Source organism: Bufo gargarizans, chromosome 1 (genome assembly GCF_014858855.1).
Source record: "Bufo gargarizans isolate SCDJY-AF-19 chromosome 1, ASM1485885v1, whole genome shotgun sequence".
Classification (NCBI taxonomy): domain Eukaryota; kingdom Metazoa; phylum Chordata; class Amphibia; order Anura; family Bufonidae; genus Bufo; species Bufo gargarizans.
In genome coordinates, this window is record NC_058080.1 from 158,301,642 (window position 1) to 158,324,478 (window position 22,837).

The 22,837-nt window shown below is 46.6% G+C and overlaps 1 protein-coding gene across 1 annotated transcript in view; it reads right to left on the bottom strand.

Annotated features, from left to right (window-relative positions):
• The window catches only part of TLL1 (tolloid like 1), a 136,698-nt gene extending 116,751 nt beyond the window's left edge, over window positions 1-19,947 (bottom strand). Inside the window, exons 1-2 of the mRNA XM_044296618.1 lie at window positions 19,623-19,947; window positions 17,131-17,582 (exon numbers count right to left, since the gene is read on the bottom strand). Of these exons, the coding sequence (XP_044152553.1) occupies window positions 17,131-17,281 (151 nt within the window). The 5' untranslated portion in view covers window positions 17,282-17,582; window positions 19,623-19,947. The remainder of the gene's footprint in view (window positions 1-17,130; window positions 17,583-19,622) is intronic.
• Window positions 19,948-22,837: the final 2,890 nt, after the last annotated feature.

A 22,837-nucleotide genomic window follows, 5' to 3' on the forward strand; every position in this document is an offset into this window, starting at 1 on the left:
CAGATCAATTTTTGGTGACCTATTTCCTTTAAGGCTGAACCATTATATAGACCCCTAAAGTGTAACTAATAGCTGGGGAAAAAAAGCTGATATATTCTAACGAGCATAGTGGCATTCCTCTCTGCAGGTCAACAGAGTTAAATGCCATCATTTGACCAGTTCAGGTCTCCTTAGACGCATGACATTTCTAAGACAGAAAAGTGGAAATTTTACACAAGTTTAATCTGTAAGTACAGGACTTGTCCCAATTAAGCGCCCAAGGTATAAAGAAAACCAAATGCTTTCTAGACCTTTCTTGAGCCAACCAGTAACAGTTGTAACACCCCCGAGTGGTGTTGCCACTCCTACACCCTGCTGCTGTCCTTAATGGGCTAACACAACGTCATCTTGTGTATTTATTCCAGGTCCTCCACACTATGCATTTCTAATGTTATGCAACTATTTATAACATAATATGCCCGATTCACCAGCAGGTGGCAGCAAACACGGCAGTGCTGTACTTGGGTAGAATAAAGCATTCCATTCTAACCCGCCTCTGTAGGGAAGTGGCCTACTCCCATTTCCTGCAGGAAGGGTGGGGACCAGTTAGAAGTGGTTCTAGCGCTGGTAGGGACTCCATGTTGGAGCTCACCGGATTCTACCACATCTCTTGGCTGAACATAAGCCCGAACAAAGAGTAAAGCACAGCATAACGAAGAAATCAAAGACAATAATTAAGCTCGTCAGGACAGCAGAGTCAGATATAGCAGGCTTGAGTTTGCCTGCCATTTTAATGCTGAAGACTACTGGAACCAAGATGAAGCCTGAAATCTGTTTTGGAAAAACATTTACTCAAGTAAAGCTGCCATTGAACTGCACCTCAAGGTCTGGATTTGTTCTTACTTAATCCCTCAATTATTCCCTTTATTTATTGCTTAGGATGATGACCTATCCTTAGGATGGGTCATCGATATCAGATTGGCAAGGATCCTACTGAAAACACCATTGTCGTTCAGCTGTTTGAAGTGGTAGTGGCACTTGTGCGAGCACTGCGTCCCTGTTGGTCATCTCGCTTATAGAGGTGTTGCAGTGCAATTACAACTGCTCGTCCCATTAAAGTGCAGGTAATTTTGCGTATAAGCTGCTTCAAACAGTTGATCACCAAGGGTGCTGGTAGTTGGATGCCCACCATTCTGATATTGAGGACCTCTACTGAGGCACTGCTCAACCCCTTTGAGATTGCAAATATTAAGTTGCCATTTGCACCTAAAGATAGCAAAGATGGTCACACAGAAATCCAACTGGATGGTGGCAGCTATGTGGGAGACAAAATAATTAACATCTATCTTGAGGAACATATGCATTTTTTTTGTTTTGTTTTTAAAAAAGGGGTTGTACGACCCCCACAGCAATTTTACTTAGGCTAGGTTCACACCTGAGCGTTTTACAACGCGTTCCTACGCGCTGTAAAACGCTCAACAGGCAAAAACCAATGTTTCCCTATGGGCATGGTTCTCACCCTACGCGCTGTAAATTGCCCTACGCCCCAAGAAGTACAGGAGCTTCTTTAGGGCATATTGTCATGCGTTCCCGCCCATAGACTTCAGCGGGAACGCACCTAAATGGGCGTTTGCTTGTTTCCGCCCATTAAAAAGCGCTTATCGAATACGCTCAGGTGTGAACCCAGCCTAAAGTATTTTAAAAGTGCTCAGTCTAAAAAGAAAAAAAAAAAAAGCTAGTTACCTAATCACTGGTTCTCTGAGGGTCCTGTCCTGCTGCTGTTTGTCTATAACCAAAAGAAACCAACCAATAACCCCCCAAAAATAGGAAAACTCCAAATATATAGTTTTAATAATTAAAATTTACACAAAAATAAATATGACGTAAGGCACAAGGTCATGGGAAAACGGGGGACCTCATGTAACGGGGAAAATTGCCCCCACCCTCACACGTACCGCAATAACGGAGACAAACCAGAAAATCTGACAACCAACCACATATAATGGGCCTAATAATAAAAACCCATATATCACACGATCGAAAAGGCATAGGAGTGTATCAATTACCCATGATGTGAGGTAGTGCCGGATATCTGGGCAGAGCAGTACCTTGACGCGCGTTTCGCCAGGAAAAGGCTTAGTCAGGAGCTGCTTTTGGTCCCCTGTGGAACGGAAGTGTGATGTCTTGTCCAACTCTGCAGCAATTCACTGGCCTCAGCAGTGACATGTGCCCAAGTGGCTCATGATGTATGAGAGGTTACACTTCCAGTCCAAAAGGTAACCAGAACCAGTGGGGACAGTACCCTCAGCATCAGAATAGAGGGGGTAAACAGGTAGGTGCTTTTTCCCCGTTAAGTTGAGCACTTACAGGGCCATAAGTAAAATTGCTATGAGGGTAGACAACCTCTTTAAACACCTTGTGAACTCAGCATTATTTCCAAATATATGTCATAATATAAAATAGTATTCCTATATTTAGGTGGAACAAACATGATAAATCTTAACCCTGTGTTTGTCATCCTACACAGGCTACAAAAACATCCAGCCTAGCAATTACTATTGTAGGCATCCTCCAAAGTCTATTGTTGGTGTGTACCTGCCTGTTGATAAGCCCGTTAGATCAGGACTACCCTATTATATCTTAACATCACAATTTGTAATTGATTTGCAAAGAAACAAAAAGGGAGGTAAATGTTTGTTTTAGAAAAATGACATTTGTTTGATTAAGCCATTTACAGCAAGCCTTGAATTAGCCTAATGTAGAGTCCTGTATTTACTAAGGGATAAGAAGAAAGACGTATGATCATGGAAGGCCTGATCCCACCGGCGACGGGATAACCAACTGTAGCACACACATCCAAGCATGCCAAGTCCACTGCCGGTTATTTCAGTGGTCAGCAAGTGTCCACACCAGTGACTGCATGCATGCACAACTATACACAGAGAGCGCAAGCAAAAGCAAGAGAGCGAGCAAAAGCGAGAGCTAAGGCAGGTTTAGACGCTCCAATGTACAGCCAATTGTCAGGAAGGAAGTGTTCCTTTCCTACAGTCGGCTGATCATTCAATAAAGGAGACCACTGCATTTACATGAAGTTATCTCCTTCACAGAATGGAGGATGAGGGATCACTATTGCAAATTTGCGATTGCTCATCTTCACACAGAATCATTGTTTCTGGGCAGCAGAGAGGATCACCTGATGAATGAGCTTTTAGCTCGTTCATTAGGTGATCAGCAGCACATTGACATGGGCAGATTATCAGGAACAAACGTTGGCAGGAACATTCGTGCCGGCTTATCGGGCAGTGTAAAGCCGCCTATAACCTATAGAATTCTACAGTAATTTGTCCACCCCTGTGCAACAATGATATTTGAGATAGAGAGAGATATATATATAGCAAGTAGGTCAATACAACGTCTAGTTCTCCATCAATCAGCATACATGTCACAGCTAAAAAAGTAATGTCAGCTGGGGATCAGGCTTCTAAACAGATACTTCTTCACATTCCATCTATAGCACACATGTAATAATGTGTAAATTCTAGAATTACAGGCCACAGAGTGAAAATCCAAAGCCTGAAGGAAAGAATCCCAGTTCTGAAGCACACCTCCACATATCACAATTAGATCTTGGATCACATCATTTTTCTTCTCAATCGCTTTATAAATAGGTTTGTTCTGTGTTAGCCAAACTCAGTTCCTTCAAAACCTATTATAAATGTGCACTGGAATAAAACAAATTATGTATAAGAATCATAAGTATTGGGGGGGGATCCATATCATACATAGTTTAGGGTTACTGGTTTAACTATGCATTCACAAAAGAAAGTTATTATCCAAGAGCTTATTGTCTATAGAAACATAGAATGTGTCGGCAGATAAGAACCATTTGGCCCATCTAGTCTGCCCAATATACTAAGTACCATGGATAGCCCCTGGCCCTAGCTTATATGAAGGATGGCCTTATGCCTATCCCATGCATGCTTAAACTCCTTCACTGTATTTGCAGCTACCACTTCTGCAGGTTTAAAGACCAAACAAAGATAAAGGTAATAACGTACTAATATTTCCCTTCATGATAACATATGTCTACATTTTTACACCCCAGTAGTGCAAAACCCAAAGTAGTAACCTATTTACACATAATTGGGCAACAGTTTTTTTATGACTGGGTGCCAGCTGGTAGACCACTGGATTTGAGAGCAACTGATTTGGTTGAATTTTATGTGTCCTCCAGGATAAGCCAGTGTTGGAGGTGTCTAGATGGCTTTAGGCTACTTTTACATCTGCGTTTTCAATTCCGGTTTAGAGATCTGGCAGAGGATCTCAAAACCGGAATTAAATGGCTGTTTTGTCCCCATTCATTGTCAATGGGGACTAAACGGGTGGGGATGCATAAGTACGCATCTGTTCCGTTTGGTAGCATTTTGGTGCTGGACACAAAACAGTTTGTGCCCGATTTGCGAAACGGAACAAACTAGATCCAGCATGAAAATCAACGTAAATCAAGGGTGCTGTATTTTTTTGTGAAGACTTTTTGAAAAAGACTGTATCCAGCACCCATTACAATGATTTTCAAACCAGATTTGGATTGATGCATCCGAATGTATTAAATGGCACGGATCTGATCTGAAAGTAGCCGTAACTCAGGTCAAATGGTCATAGTGGAACATTTCCCATATAGCTAGGCTTCAAGAGCAACCAAAACGTGGATCTCCATCTCTATCTCCCGAAAGCAAGAAAACAACTGTCTTCTCCCTGAAATTCCAGAATTTGAGTTTTTACTGTTTACGGTTTAGACCCAATGTTCTAGTTAATAAAAAAAACTTGGCAGACACCCTTGTATGTTACTGGGAGAAAAGCGCTAGTTTATCTGGTAAGCAGCGGTTTACAGGCTGATATCAGACAGCACTGATTTCACTACATATAGAGCAAGCTTCAGATAACAGTCTAATTTGAACAGTTTTCGACCTAGAGTCCAGCTAACCTGACCACAAAAACAGTTCAGACTGGTTCATGGATCTAAAGGTGGATTTAGACGGAACGATTCTGCATCGTTCCTTCCCAACAGTCGCCTGCTCATTCAGTGAAGGAGACCGCTGTATTTACATGCAGCGATCTCTTTCACAGTATGAGGAGAAGGGATTGCAATTTAGATACAGATTCATGGTTTTTGATCAGCAGATCACCGTTTAGACCACACAATCTGCTGCCCAGAAACTATGATCGGTGGTGCCTGCATGAGCGACAGGATCGCCCGATGAACAAGCATTTTGCTCGCTCATTAGTTGATCGGCGGCACACTTGCATGGGCAGATTGTTGGGAATGACAGTTCCTGATAATCTGGATGATTACTGGCTCATGTAAATGCAGCTCAACTGACCCCTAAATCCTACAACATGTTGTTGATTCCTAATCTTCTACACAGCAATAAAGAGTAAAACTCTGCATACAAGGTACTCATAGCTACCACTTTGTGCATATGTGTTTAACGCAGGCCTGTGACTGATATACAGTGGTAACCACAGTTAAATGAGTATATATATATTATTACACACACACTTTTTTCAAGATGGCTGTCTGTATAGGAAATTGCAGAAATATTCATAGAAGAAATCCTGCATCTGGCAAGAGGCACTAGGCTTACTTTATTACGATATCCATTACAATGGAACACTTGGTCAGTGACAAACTAAAAGCAAGTCTAGTGCCATTTTGCCAGATGAACATTTCCACGTTCGCCTCATGATCGGAGTAGGACGGCTACAGGTTTGACGAACCCATGTTTTTCTATCCTACAGGACAGGGGTCAGTAACCTCCAGCTGTTGTGTAACTACAACTCCCAGCATTCTCTAGGCACTTCTATGGTAGTTCCAAGCAAGTGTGCACACTCCATTGCTGGAGTTCGAGGTTGCTGAGCCCAACTATAGGAAACTGCAGTCTGCTGTGCTTTCCTATACAGCTGGATAAAAAAAAAAAGCTGGCAGACGGAGGCCAAATGGACACTGTCGGAATAGAGCCTATCAAAACATTTAGGTATACTTAGCCTAATGCCAATTTTCATATGTTAGATTTTCACAAAGGTCCAAACAAAAAAGTTTTAGCGACACCTACAATTGTACCTAATTTTTTTAAAATATTCCTTCTATAAATTTAGACACTGCATTCAGCATATGTTATTTGACAGAATTAAATCACATGTTTTCTGAAAATCTGGTAGATGATTCATTCCAAAAGTTACTGCATCGCAAAGATCATTGTTTTGACTAAAGTAGCTGTCTTCTAAATCAGAGACGAGATAAAGGATTTGTCTCCAGCAGCGATGTAGAGAAGGATAGCAAGTCACAGACATTACTATAAAATGACATTTAAAATGGCCAAAAGTGGAGTATATGTTACATACCATAGAATAATTGTGAGCCTTAAAAACATCTGCTTTGTGGGCAGATGTTACTGACCACCTACATCAAATACCGACCCCAACAACATGGAAGGATCACTACAAGCAGGTCTACAAACAGGAGGGAAAACAGTCATGTCACGAAACTAAAATACACATTGTAGGTCAACGTCACATCAGATTCCATCTCATTAAAGGGGTTTTCCGGGATTTTAATATTGATATCCTATCCTGAGGATAGGTCATCAATATCAGGTAAGTGGGGGTCCGACACCTGGTTGAAGAGAAGGCCACGCTATGTGCGAGCACAGCCTCCTCTTCAACCAGCTGGTTGGACCCCCTCCGATCTGATATTGATGACCTATCCCGAGTATGGGTCATCAATATTGAAATCTCAGAAAGCCCCTTGAAGATTTGGTAAAATCTCATCCACTTTGCTGCTACTATAAATGTTGAGGATTTTCCGTCTGTAATACCACAGTGGAGAATCGCGCTCCTCTGTCTTCTGTTTACATAGAGTTGAGCAAGTCTACACCGTTCTGTAAACAGAAGACAGGAGCGTTGCTAATGCTCAAAATTGGCCACTTTAGAGCTATTTTTCTAATAGAAATGTACAATTTCAGTAATTAAAGTATATTACAAAAATGGTCAGTATCACTGCCCCTATACATTACAAAAAAATAAATAATGAATGACAGTTACACTTTAAACGTTTCAGGCAAGAGTAGTCTTACATAATCTGTGCGATCTTGTAAGAGGAGCAGAATTCAGAACGGGAACTCACAGCGAGTTTCTCCCATTGAACTTGCTCATGTGTGTCTGGTCTTAAAGGGGCTGTCCACCTTTTATTAAGTAATGGCCTAACTTCTTGATGGACCTTCACTAGCTGATCGGCAAAGGTCAGACACTCTGCACAATCAGCTGTTCAGCAATAACTCCTGTAGGAGATGAAGACAGCTTCCTCTACTTTGCAGTGGACTGCGCTTGTCACTGCAGCACAGCCACCATTGTGGGCCATCACTTAATAAACCATGGACAACCGGATAACCATAGAATAAAGGCACATTCCGCATGGTATATGCCGTCTACAGATAAAATGAGTGCTGAATTCTAACAAAAGGAATGCGCGTAGAATTCTAATGAAATACATAACAGTAATGATCATCTGACTATATTCACAAGAACTGATCCAATTATGTTATACAAGTGGATTTTCTGCAGAACACATTAGACATAAGCCATTTTACGGACATTGTGTTTTGATTACGAGAATCCTCGGGTGTACCATCTCTCAGCTAATCATGCCCTATTGAAAAGCATATTCGATAATTTCCTTTGTGCCTCAGAAGAACATTACAATTTCATTGCATAACAAGGAAAAGAAAAATGAGGTGTTACATAATTTGTTTCTTCAGCTGTTCACTGTAACCATTTCAGTGATGTTCTGACACGGCCGTCTCCCTGCATATTTCACTAAAACGCATTGTACTGCAAGTTCCAAAAACATCACCACCTACTCCACCCAATAAAAAACAAGACAACGTCTGCCTCTCATTGACAGACTTACTGCGAGGCCCTGCACTCCCTAAGAAATATCTCCTGCTAAATAGCTGATCGTTGTAAACACATAAGGGTCCATTCACACATCCGTGTGCGTTTTGCGGCCCCACGGATCCTCAAAACATGGACACCGGCAATGTGCGTTTCGGCACTTAATAGAAAATGCCTAATGTGGTCTGCAATTGCAGACAAGAATAGGACATGATCAAATTTTTTTTTTTTGGGGGGGGGGGGGGGGGAACGGAATTGCAGACCCGGAAGTGCGGGTCCGTATATCGTGCGGCCCCAAAGAAATAAATGGGTCCGCAATTCCGTTCCACAAAATATGAATGGACCCTTAGTGTCAAACCCTGGATCAATAGCAGATCGGGGGAGGTCCATCTGCCAGCACCCCTACGATAGACAGTTTTGGGCAGCCTTGACGCTGTTAACACCACAGCATACGGAGCTGGAAGCAGACCGATGTGTAGACTATGTAGGAGTTCACTTGAATGGGATCGGAGCTGCAGGATGCTGGCGACAGAATCTACACAGTGTACTGATCCTTCTGCTGCCAGCTCCATACATTCTATATTTTCCAGTGCTGTGGCTGCTCGAAACAGCTGATCAGTGGGTTGCATACCTACAGCGATCTGATATTGATGACCTATCCCAGGGATATCAATATCTAGCCCGGAAAACCCCTTTCATTTCTACCTATTCCAATAACGGCAGATCAAATCTAGGTCAGCATTGTGGAAAGTATCTCTAGCTGATCATGTGATGCCTATGCCAATGGAAAAAAGGTTGACAGCCATGATTTGTCGCTATTCCTTTTTAACTGCCAAGTTATTCTGAGGGATCACTTTAGACTAGCAGTACTGGAAAGTACATTATTTTTTTATTTTTTAAAGTTCACAGTAGTCCTTCTAATGACGAGTCATATGTATAAACGTATAACTTATGGGATGGTTGTTCTACACCCAACTAAACGGACAGGCAATTATATACACTCCATATCTTCAAGGTGAGAGCTGCCCATACCCATTAGCTAAATGTTGGTTGAATCCACATTTTTTTTTACAGGACAGAGGCACCAAGGGGTTGTCCAGAACAAATAAAATATGGCAGCTTCCCCCCCCCCCCCCCCCCCCCACGAACAGCCTCACACCTGCCCACAGGTTGTGTGTAGTATTACAGATCATCCCTATTCACTTCAATGAAGCTGAGCTGTAATACCAAGCACAACCCATGGACAAGTGTGGGGCTCCTTTTAGAATAAAGCCTCTCTCTAGCCCTGAACAACCTCTATAATGTTTATAGGGACCTCCTAACAGCAGATTTCAGGAAGATAAGAATCAGACTTTTGGACTTCAACATACCAGATCCTCAAGAAGATAAGCCACCACCACAAGTGGTCTGGCATTGGCTTATTCCCCATCTCAGTACACATGCATGTTTAGCTGATCCAAGCATGCATATCTATGAAGGGGTCAGGTGAGATAGCTGTTGGCTACTGGTATCTCATGTGTATGGCTACCTTATTGTGTTGCATGCATGTACTCCCTCTTCTCTTTAATCCTTTACAATGTAAATCTGCCCACGCACTTTAGATAGCAATTAGCAGATTACTCGCTCAGCCAAAGCTTTACTTCCCGACTCCTTCATATAGGTATATCCCGGCATGCATGTGTTTTCAGAGGTGAGAGGTGCATAAACCACTACCTCTAGGAAGTCTAGAAGCAAATCATCATCTGCCAAAACGTATCTGAATGTCTCGTAGTACCAATGTACTGGTAGATAACCTCTATCGGAAACGTGAAGCCATGTAGCACCAGTGTTCATACATAGCTGAAAGGAAAAGGTGGGTAGAAGTTTCCCAGCTTTTGTAATAGGTTTCCATACTGCAGACGGAATCCAAGATAACCTTGGGACATGATTTTCATACATGCTTTCTCTTTAGGCCTCACGCACTTTACAATATTTTGCATCCAGTTCCAATCTGCAAATCAGAACGTCCTACTCTGGTCAGCATCGCAGACGAGAATAGCCACTTCTATTGATAGAGAGAGAGAAAAATGTAGAAATCACACGAAAGGTATCCGTATTTTGCGTAACTGTGGACCAAACTACAGTCACGGGCCTTAAAGGGGTTGCGCACTTGAGGGGATTTTTTGCAACCACCCCAGCCTTTCGCAGGCCTGCGAATTCAAGCCTACTTAACTGCTTCCCAGCATCTTTGCCCCCTGGATGTCAACTTCCGTTTTGACTCGGCTGCAGCCAATTGCAGGCTGGAGCAGTTACCTGTTCCTCTTGTGTCACATGACCATTTGACATGACACACGGGGAGCACATCACCTCTGCGACCAGCGATTGGCTGCAGCGGCGACAAAACAGAAATTGACATCCTGGAAGTGAAGCAGAGCAGCCGAAGATAGGAGCGAGGGCTGGGAAGCAGGTAAGTACACTGTCTTGTCAGTACACAGATCTGCAGAAGGGAGAGGGGAGTGTTGACAAAAAAAAACAAAAAAAAAAAAACACCCTTTAATGGGTTGTTATTCAGAACTACAGTTTTAATAAGTTTGATAGAAAAAAGCGCCCATTATAAGATGGAATACTTCTGAAAAGGTCTCTTGTGTAACCATACGTTGAATGTATCTGACTATACGGAAGTCTTAATTACTGTCTGCTCAATACAAAACACTCACTTTCTTCTCTTCATGAACATGACAGTTTAGCATCTGTGTAGCATTTGGCTAATCATTATGCTGTCACATTTTTATTTTAACCTCCTTCCCAGAAAATGCAGATACACAAAAATCCTACCGCCAGCATGCCATTCTGCTGTGAAGTAAAATGTGTGTGGGCAGAGGGTTACATGCGTACTTAAAAATACCTTATACCCCCTTCAGGTTTTATTATAGAATGTATACAGCTTTCGCGGTATGCTATAGAAGAGCATGTTTTCATGATGCCAAAGTGAGTGCCACAAGGAAAAATTTGTACTGAAGATCACAGAATTGGGGACATTATAGAGGCAGACGATGTAGAGCTCTTGCGGATAAATGATCCCTTTGATCTGGGATAGATATCTTCTTGCAGCGCTGGGGTTCTGGGTTTGAACCTGACCAAGGGCGACATCTGCCTAGAGCCTGTATGTTCTCCCTGTGTTGGCATGGAATTTAGATTGCGAGTAGTGTTCAGCAAACTTGTGGTTTCCAGTTTGGCGTACAAGGTTCCGGTTATCTAAGAATTCTGTTATGGATTCTGCTACCACGGACTATAAGTTATGGTGCGTGGTAGCGGAATCCATAACAGTATTCTTAGATAACCCAAACCTTGTACGCCAAACTGGAAAACGCAAGTTCGCTCAACTCCAGTTGGGATCCCTAATGGGGTCAGGGACCGACAGCACTGCACAATATATTAGCGGTAGATAAATGAATAAAATATCAATCTTCTCTCCTAGATTCACTGCAAGCGTCAGAAGTAAATGGCGCCAAGAATTTCACTCCGTGCAACTAGTTTGTCAACTTTCTTTTCCTATCACTTATTTTAAATTAGAAAAATGATGGACAATAAAGCCTTGTCTGCGCTGTTGCTTAAAAAGGGTATTCCGGTTATATTAAGTTATCCTCTACCCACAGGATGGGGGATATCTACTAGATCGTGGGGGGTCCTACCACTGGAACCACCGCCAATCATGAGAATGAGCGACCTCCTGAAATGCACGGAGCAGCCGGTCGGGCATTCAGAGAGTTTTCTTTTTTTTCCCCATGACTATGAAAATTGTAGATTCACACCGAAGTCATCAAAACTATGAATTAACACATGTGGAATTATATACATAAACAAAAAAGTGTGAAACAACTGAAAATGTCATATTCTAGGTTCTTCAAAGTAGCCACCTTTTGCTTTGATTACTGCTTTGCACACTCTTGGCATTCTCTTGATGAGCTTTAAGAGGTAGTCACCTGAAATGGTCCTTCAACAGTCTTGAAGGAGTTCCCAGAGATGCTTAGCACTTGTTGGCCCTTTTGCCTTCACTCTGCTGTCCAGCTCACCCCAAACCATCTCGATTGGGTTCAGGTCCGGTGACTGTGGAGGCCAAGTCATCTGGCGAAGCACCCCATCACTCTCCTTCATGGTCAAATAGCCCTTACACAGCCTGGAGGTGTGTTTGGGGTCATTGTCCTGTTGAAAAATAAATGATGGTCCAACTAAGCGCAAACCGGATGGAATAGCATGCCGCTGCAAGATGCTGTGGTAGCCATGCTGGTTCAGTATGCCTTCAATTTTGAATAAATCCCCAACAGTGCAACCAGCAAAGCACCCCCACACCATCACACCTCCATGCTTCAAGGTGGGAACCAGGCATGCAGAGTCCATCCGTTCACCTTTTCTGCGTCGCACAAAGACACGGTGGTTGGAACCAAAGATCTCAAATTTGGACTCATCAGACCAAAGCACAGATTTCCACTGGTGTAATGTCCATTCCTTGTGTTCTTTAGCCCAAACAAGTCTCTTCTGCTTGTTGCCTGTCCTTAGCAGTGGTTTCCTAGCAGATATTCTACCATGAAGGCCTGATTCTCCACAGTCTCTTCTTAACAGTTGTTCTAGAGATGTGTCTGCTGCTAGAACTCTGTGTGGCATTGACCTGGTCTCTAACCTGAGCTGCTGTTAACCTGCGATTTCTGAGGCTGGTGACTCGGATGAACTTATCCTCTGCAGCAGAGGCGACTCTTGGTCTTCCTTTCCTGGGGCGGTCCGCATGCGAGACAGTTTCTTTGTAGCACTTGATGGTTTTTGTGACTGCACTTGAGGACACTTTCAAAGTTTTCACAATTTTTCGGACTGACTGACCTTCATTTCTTAAAGTAATGATGGCCACTAGTTTTTCTTTACTAAGGCCTCTTTCACACTTGCGTTGTCCGGATCCGGCGTGTACTCCACTTGCCGGAATTACACGCCGGATCCAGAAAAACGCAAGTGAACTGAAAGCATTTGAAGACGGATCCATCTTCAAAATGCGTTTAGTGTTACTATGGCAGCCAGGACGCTATTAAAGTCCTGGTTGCCATAGTAGTAGTGGGGAGCGGTATACTTACAGTCCGTGCGGCTCCCGGGGCGCTCCAGAATGACGTCAGAGCTCCCAATGCGCATGGATGACGTGCCATGCGATCACGTCATCCATGCGCGTGGGGCGCCCTGACGTCACTCTGAAGCGCCCCGGGAGCCGCATGGTTGGTAAGTATTCTGCTCCCCACTACACTTTACCATGGCTGCCAGGACTTTAGCGTCCCGGCAGCCATGGTAACAATTCAGAAAAAGCTAAATGTCGGATCCGGCAATGCGCCGAAACGACGTTTAGCTTAAGGCCAGATCCGGATGAATGCCTTTCAATGGGCATTAATTCCGGATCCGGCCTTGCGGCAAGTGTTCAGGATTTTTGGCCGGAGCAAAACGCGCAGCATGCTGCGGTATTTTCTCCGGCCAAAAAACGTTCCGGTCCGGAACTGAAGACATCCTGAATGGATTTCTCTCCATTCAGAATGCATTAGGATAAAACTGATCAGGATTTTTCCGGCATAGAGCCCCGACGACGGAACTCTATGCCGGAAGAAAAGAACGCAGGTGTGAATAAGCCCTTAGAATTTGTATTATGGCAAGAAAAAAGCAGCTAACAGTCTATTCAGTAGGACTATCAGCTGTGTATCCACCTGACTTCTCCACAACGCAACTGATGGTCCCAACCCCATTTATAAAGCAAGAAATCCCACTTATTAAACCTGACAGGGCACACCTGTGAAGTGAAAACCATTTCAGGTGACTACCTCTTGAAGCTCATCAAGAGAATGCCAAGAGTGTGCAAAGCAGTAATCAAAGCAAAAAGGTGGCTACTTTGAAGAACCTAGAATATGACATTTTCAGTTGTTTCACACTTTTTTGTTATGTATATAATTCCACATGTGTTAATTCATAGTTTTGATGCCTTCAGTGTGAATCTACAATTTTCATAGTCAGGAAAATAAAGAACTCTTTGAATGAGAATGCGTTTCCAAACTTTTGGTTTGTACTAATATGATATAATCTCTATCTATATATCTCTATCTCTCTGGGAGTTCTATCGCTGGGACTCCCATTTGCTATATTCCATAAGCCATGCCCCCTTGTTGGGCAAGTCTTCTGTGCTGTTCACATAGAGGTCCTGTCCATAAGATGGCTGCCAATGGAGGGTCATGTGCCCAGACATTACTTAGTCTCCTCTATTCTACCACACTGCATCCACACTAAACTCCCAAAAGCGCATGAGCCGATGGGATATGGCTGGGACATGCAGGCTAGTCAGGCATATTAACTATATTCATTGGTGGCACAGTGGCCACAGCCCCTCCCTTCTACTCCCCCTCTTCTAAGTATTCTATTAATTGCGGGCCCCTCCACACGATTAAATCATTGGTGGCAGCTTCTGATCGGAGCCCCAGCAGTGTAATCGCGGGGCTCCGATCGGTTACCGTGGCAGCCAGGACGCTACTCAAGCCCTGGCTGCTATAGTCAGCTCCCTGCTGCTGTGTGTACTATGCACAGGGCAGCAGGGAGAGTGTGAGGTCCTATTCACCCTGATAGAGCTCTAGCCCCTAAGGAGGCTAATAGTTAAATAAAAAAAAAAAAAAAAATGTTATGATATATATCATATCATCTCAGCTTAAAATTATATTGCAATATAGACCCACCCCTAGAAGGATTTATACTTCTTGCTGGATCCACTTCTGCTTTTTCCCCCACAGGAAAATGTGCCTCAAACCCTCCAAGAAACTCTGTGTGAGTGACCCTCCGTTCCATGCAATTTGCAGTCCCCAATGCACGGGCAACCAGACCTATTCAACTTGAATAGGTCCGTAATCCGTCCGCACCGCAAAAAAATAAATAGAACAAGTTCTATTTTTTGGCGGCGCAGAGGTACGGACGGAAGCACTCCGTAGTGCTTCCGTGGGGTTACAAACCGTGCTTCCGTTCCGCATCTCCGTGATTGCGGACCCATTCAAGTGGAGTGCACATGGGCCGGTGCCCGTGTATTGCAGACCGGCGATATGAGGGCCGCAATACGGCCACACAACGTTCGTGTGCAAGAGGACTTAGGAAGAGTAGTTCCATATGGGGGATGTGATTTTAGGCATTGCAAAAAATCCAGTCTATTTGGCTAACACGACAATGAATGCCATCGCACTGGCTTGAAATGTGTGGTAAAGCTACAGGCACGCTGTAATGAGCGCAGGAACAATGTGGCGGCACGTGTACCACAGTCAGGACCCCGGGGCTGTGAGTACAGCAGAGACAGCATTGTGACTGCAGCCCTTCACAAATGCGTGAGGGGGTAATAAAGCCGGGAGAGGAAGGCGACAGCACCGCCTCCTCCTGTTTAAGAGTTACACCCAACTCTCTCCTTCCTCCACCCTCTCAGCCCCGACACGTGAAGCCTCAATAGGATATGACATGTTAATAAACAAAGGGGAATTCTCTAACTCAGGGAATAGCCCTTCAGGTGGGCACGCAGACGTAGCAGAGCTGAAGTGGTTTAAACTCCCTGTGGCTTTTGTTTGTAAGTTTATCTGAAGCCACATGGAAAACTATTCAATATCCCAGTGTTTTGTGCCAAATGACATACCCAGCTCTACTGCATCTGTCACACAGGATCAAAGGTTTTGAACTCCCATCTCTATGTACAGCATAGTCACCATCGTACACTGAAGTTCTAACCATCATGATGCTGACTACAATAACACAAGCCACGTAACATAATTATATACGAAGGGTTGCTATCCGTGCTCGTGTGCAGGAGAGCGCAGCACTATACTCACCTCAGGGTGATGCTAGCAGCCATGACAGACATTTAGGGTCCATTCACACGTCCATGTGTGTTTCGTGGATCCGCAAAACACAGACATCGCCAGCACTCTCATAGAAAATGCATTTTCTTGTCTGCAATTGCGGACAAGAATAGGACATGTTCTATTTTTTTTCCAGGATCGGAATTGCGGACACATTGCGCTGCCCCATAGAAATGAATGGGTCTGCAATTCCGTTCCGCAAAATGCGGAATGAAATTGCGGACGTGTGAATGGACCCTTATATGGATTCTCTGCTATTTACAAGAGTCCGTGTGAACCACTAGCTGACCTTCAGGTCTATCAATTCAGGGACTGTGCGAAATAAAACGCCACCCCAAAAATTATTACGTTAAAATAAACTAAGTTACACACAGCATTTTGTGGCATTTTTCACACTGCTATATTGTGGCCAGATTCTATGTTAAAGTCTAGATTGAAATATAAAAAGCTGCATGCTCTGGGTATAGCATCCCCCCCCCCCCCCAGCATTTTTCCTATAGATTTGGAAAGCTGCACATGCAGGAGGCTGTGGAAGCCGCAGGGGGTTCATATTAACTGATTAGAGCCGAGTTGTTTGGTGATCACTGTTAACGGATTACCACGTGGCCATTAACAGAGAACCCGGAATAAACTATTCTGTTGTAATCAGTTTATATGGACCCTCCATGGTCTGCGACGTACCCCACAGCGCCCATGGAGGCAGAGGGGTGCATGAATTCGGACTGCCGAAATCAATGTCCTTGCCACCAAAATAACCCCATTTAAAGATGCACAGATCTTAGACATTTTTGCAATAAAATCTGCCACGTTTGAAGGCCTCCCAACCACACACCGCAGGAAAATTAAATAAGAAAATCCACACACAGACCGACCTTACGCTTAGGATTTTCAGAAAGTATTCCATTCACCCTTTGCCATGTGTAGGGTGAAAATCTGCACCAAAATCCGTGACACGTTCTGCCACAGATTCAGACCAGACCTTGGTGTGGAAACGCTGAATATCTGCCCCCTTGAGGACATACCCTAAACCTGAGGAGGTGCAGTGATACACCCCCCCCCCCCCACCACCACCACCTGCAGAAGAAGGCACATAGGAAAGTTGGGCGAGATTCCCGGGTTTTTTGGGCTGTGACCCAGCTTTCCCAAGCAGTAAAAATGACCAAAGAGGGGAACTGACAGATTTCTATTTTCAAGGGAACATACACCTCTCACCCCTGCCCTGGCGCCCAGTGCCAGGCACACGTGAGCCATCTTCGGTAAGCAACCTTGCATGCCGCAGTGTGCACAGAGATTACAGCCCTGAATGAGAAATGTGGGAACTCACCAGCTTTACAAGGATCCTTGTAGTCAATGACCTCAGGATTTTCCTCTTCAGCGTCATAAGGAAAATCGTAGTCAAGGCCATAACACAGGGAGAACTTTTCGCAGATAGTCCAGCCAGTGAGGAGGAAGAGGAGCCAGGGGAGCATGTTCATTGCACAGTGCAGCGCTGGGACACCAGTACACAGTAGTGAAAGGGTTATTATCCTCAATTACAATGGTCGTCCCTTTCTTGTCAGATCTGAACACTGATCACATGGAAGCAGCCAGGGGGGGGGGGGAATAAAAATAAGTTTACTCCGGCAGGATCAGCTGTGGTCTGACTATCTTGATGGATGCTTGTTAGTCCAGATAAGACTCCCATAAGACACAATAGGATGACCCTATAGATGCTGCCTGAGCGGGCTGTGACTTCATCCAGGAAGAACGGATCTGTACGATAGGACATCGGACATGCTGAGGAGGGGGGACAAGAAGCAAGCAGTCATTATATGGAAGTTCATGCCCCATATACTAAAGTGGGGGGGTTCCTATACTGACTGGGTACAGAGTGATCATTGTACAGTCTATACACCATGAAAGCTGGCTGGGGCATCCCACATACCGACCGCAAGCATAGACCATGTACTAGCACTATACACCCCACATGCTGACCCTGTGCACCCTCCACGCTGACCCCGAGCACCCTCTCCACCCCACAGGCTGACCCCGTGCACCCTCCACCCCACAGGCTGACCCCGTGCACCCTCCACCCCACAGGCTGACCCCGTGCACCCTCCACCCCACAGGCTGACCCCGTGCACCCTCCACCCCACAGGCTGAACCTGAGCACCCTCCACGCTGAACCTGAGCACCCTGCACCCCACAGGCTGACCCTGAGCACCCTGCACCCCACAGGCTGACCCTGAGCACCCTGCACCCCACAGGCTGACCCTGAGCACCCTGCACCCCACAGGCTGACCCTGAGCACCCTGCACCCCACAGGCTGACCCTGAGCACCCTGCACCCCACAGGCTGACCCTGAGCACCCTGCACCCCACAGGCTGACCCTGAGCACCCTGCACCCCACAGGCTGACCCTGAGCACCCTGCACCCCACAGGCTGACCCTGAGCACCCTGCACCCCACAGGCTGACCCTGAGCACCCTGCACCCCACAGGCTGACCCTGAGCACCCTGCACCCCACAGGCTGACCCTGAGCACCCTGCACCCCACAGGCTGACCCTGAGCACCCTGCACCCCACAGGCTGACCCTGAGCACCCTGCACCCCACAGGCTGACCCTGAGCACCCTGCACCCCACAGGCTGACCCTGAGCACCCTGCACCCCACAGGCTGACCCTGAGCACCCTGCACCCCACAGGCTGACCCTGAGCACCCTCCACCCCACAGGCTGACCCTGAGCACCCTCCATCCCACAGGCTGAACCTGAGCACCCTCCATCCCACAGGCTGACCCTGAGCACCCTCCACCCCACAGGCTGAACCTGAGCACCCCACAGGCTGACCCTGTGCACCCTCCACGCTGACCCCGAGCACCCTCTCCACCCCACATGCTGAACCTGAGCACCCCACAGGCTGACCCCGTGCACCCTCCACCCCACAGGCTGAACCTGAGCACCCCACAGGCTGACCCCGTGCACCCTCCACCCCACAGGCTGAACCTGAGCACCCCACAGGCTGACCCCGTGCACCCTCCACCCCACAGGCTGCCCCTGAGCACCCTCCATCCCACAGGCTGACCCCGTGCACCCTCCACCCCACAGGCTGACCCTGAGCACCCTCCATCCCACAGGCTGAACCTGAGCACCCTCCATCCCACAGGCTGACCCTGAGCACCCTCCATCCCACAGGCTGACCCTGAGCACCCTCCATCCCACAGGCTGACCCTGAGCACCCTCCATCCCACAGGCTGACCCTGAGCACCCTCCATCCCACAGGCTGAACCTGAGCACCCTCCATCCCACAGGCTGACCCTGAGCACCCTGCACCCCACAGGCTGACCCTGAGCACCCTGCACCCCACAGGCTGACCCTGAGCACCCTCCATCCCACAGGCTGAACCCGAGCACCCTGCACCCCACAGGCTGACCCTGAGCACCCTCCATCCCACAGGCTGAACCCGAGCACCCTGCACCCCACAGGCTGACCCTGAGCACCCTCCATCCCACAGGCTGACCCTGAGCACCCTCCATCCCACAGGCTGAACCCGAGCACCCTGCACCCCACAGGCTGACCCTGAGCACCCTCCATCCCACAGGCTGACCCTGAGCACCCTCCATCCCACAGGCTGACCCCGAGCACCCTCCATCCCACAGGCTGACCCTGAGCACCCTGCACCGCCACATGCCGCCGGTGTGTACAGCGCTCAGGACCAGTACGAGGTGCGGTGCCCTCCCCCGCACACCGGCTGTCTCCGGGGACTCACGGGCGCTCGGTGCAGGGGCCGGGTCCTCACAACACTGCGCTCATTGAGGACTGGGGAGAGAAATGTACACACCTAGACTTGGGCTTCTCCGGGGGGTGGGAGGGCTCCTCACAATTAGTAACGAGCAGGATCAGCTGGACTCCAAGTGTTACTCCCAGCCTTCATACTTCATCCAGGGGCATAAAAGATCCATTGATCGACCTGCAAAGCCTAAGCCAAGTGCCGGCTCCAGGCAGGTCTATCTAGAAGAAGACTATGGCCGGATCCTGCTACAGTCCCTGTGGTACAGGGCATAGCATGCACAGCCACTACTGCCCCCAGCCAGCAGTGAAGTTACTCAGGCAATGCTGCCAGCATAGTAGGAGTAGTAGTAGCAGAAGGGCTGTACAGTACTTGATAATCCTGCTGTAGTAATTACATTTGAAAGTCGTATCAAAGTAAGGTGAGATTTAGAGAGCTCAGCCTGAGCCCCTCCTCCTCTCCTCCCAGTCTGATGGGAGGGGGTGGCTCACAGACATCTCTAATCCTGTTAGGGTGTCACATTTGACACCAGTGTTTTCCATAGCCACACTGCCCACCTGAGGGCCTGTGACACCTCCATGTCTGCCCCCTGACTCCTTTGTAGTACCCTGTATCAGCGCTGCCACCGTCCAGGTCACATTCATTCTCCCTGTTATTGATCTGTGTGTAGTGGATGCTGAAGGAATCCTTTTATCCAGTATTAGGCTCCAAGCACACGGCCGTGTCCGTATTTCAGTCCGCAAAACAATGGATCCACAAAATACGGATATTTTTCTCACTCCCATCACTAGTAATTCCTCAACACGGAATAGGACATGTTCTATAATTTCCAGAATTCTGCCCCCCCCCACACAGATCCGTAAAAAATAGACGTGTGCATAGTTCCTTAGCGATGAATGGGTCAGTATGCTAGCTGCAATAAATACAGACAGATGAAACATTTGGTCGTGCGCGTGCGGCCCTACATATGGTGTATCCGGCTTTTCGTGACTTTTTTTAGGAATACATTGTTAGAATTTACTGGCAAGTTTAATGAGATTTTTTGGAGCTCTCATTTAGGCCTCTTGCAGGTGAACGTGTGCGCCCCGTGGCCGTATTGCGGACCACATTTGCTGATCTGCAATACACGAGCACCGTTCCGTGTGCATTCCGCATCACCGATGCGGACCTATTCACTTCAATGGGTCCGCACATCCGGAGATGCGGAACGGAAGCACGGAACCACTACGGAGTGCTCCCATGGGGTTTCGTCCCATACTTCCGTTCCGCAAAAAGATAGAACATGTCCTATCTTTTTGCAGAAAGGCTGGATCTTGGACCCATTAAAGTGAATGGGCCCGCGATCCGCTGCGGATGCCCTACGTTGCATTGCGGCCCGCAGCCCACTGCCTGTTTTGCAGTCCGCAAAGCACAGATACCGGCCGTGTGCATTCTGCATTTTGAGGAATGGAAATTCTGGCCCATAATAGGACAGTCCTATCCTTGTCCTTAATGTGGACAATAATAGGACATGTTCTAGTTTTGGGCAGAAGGGCCATGTGGACACACGGAAACGGAATGCACATGGAGTATATTCCGTTTTCTCATGCAGACTCATTGAACTGAATGGATCCGCATACGGCCCAGAAAAAAAAAAAAGCACAGAAACAGAAAAAAAATACGTTCACGTGCGTGAGTCCTGAGGTGTAGGGCGGACAACAGATCAAAATCCAATGTATATTTTCTGCGGCAGAAGGCTGGCTGATTTTTGCCGTGGACATGGCGCAGTTCTTACTGCCATGGGTCCGCACAAGGACTTTCGCCATTGTCATTCGCTGGGGCTAATAGATTTTCTACCCAAGATACGGTAAGTTACATGACCGTTATTTCTACAGTAGAGAAAAATGGCAGACATGTTCCTATGCAGGTGAAGAGGGTTGCAGTTACAACTAGTGATGAACGAATAGTTAATCTAATCTAATTAGATAAATAATCGGCGGCCCCTGCTGCTCGAGGGACCCTTCCCTCCTCCCTGATTGACAGGGCCTGCCATCTAGCCTGGTCCTATCCCCCCTAGAGAGAAATAAGGGCTCGTGCACATGAACGTATTTTCTTTCCGTGTTTGTTCCATTTTTTTTTTGCGGACCGTATGCGGAGCCATTCATTTCACTGGGTCCACAAAAAAAACTGAAGTTACTACCGTATTTTCACATGTCCTATTATTGTCCTCATTACGGACAAGCATAGGACTGTTTTGCAAACTACGGAATGCACAGTGATGTCACCCGTGTCTTTTGTGGATCAGTTTTTTGCGGACCCCAGATTACGTACGGTTGTGTGCATGAGCCCCCAGGCTGACAGGGGTATCCCCAGCTGTAATCTGCCACTACTTGTTCTCTCTGCACAGTCAGCCCCTTCCTTCTCATGTGCAGAAGGCTGAGAACAGACCCTGAAGATGCTTCCAACCTTGCAGAAAAGGATTAACCCCTTCCTGCTCCTTTTGACTGTTGAATGTAAGAACTTGCTTTATCTGTATTAGGCTTCTTGCACACGACTGTAAGGCTTTTTCAGTATTTTCCTATGCGCTGTAAAACGCTCAACAGGCAAGAACCAATGATTCCCTATGGGAATGGTTCTCACCTGAGCGTTTTACAGCGCGTACGATCGCGCTGTAAAACGCCCGACGCCCCAAGAAGTACAGGAGCTTCTTTGGGGCGTCTTGTCTCGCGCTCCCGTACATAGACTTCAGCGGGAACGCGCGACAATGGGCGTTTGCATACTACCGGAGCCGTGTATGTGAGATGCCAGAGAATCACGCATACACAGGTCAGGACGCTCAGGTCTGAACCCAGCCTTAGTCCTCATTTCTTCTTATCTGATACTTTGGGGGTTTTGAAACCAATTACAGTATCTTTTCACCATACAATTTCTGTTGTGGAACCAAATAATTGTATGTAGAGGGAGCACTCATTGTAGTATGTGACCCTCTTTCAGCAAATGGCATGCATTCTGTATACAAAGGTAATAGGAGGCACCTACTAATGTATTGTGATTGTCCATATTGCCTCCTTTGTTGACATGATCCATTTTTTTCGTTATACACTGCTCATATCCAGGGGTTACAACCACACTGCAATCCAGCAGCGGTGGCCGTGCTTGCACACCATAGAAAAAAGTGCCGTCCTCTCTAGTGGTCCAGACCGTGGAAGCGTGGACCGAGCATAGACACACATGCACAGCAGCTCCTGTGCCAACCACCTCATACCTGCTCTGCGGCGGAGGTCGTA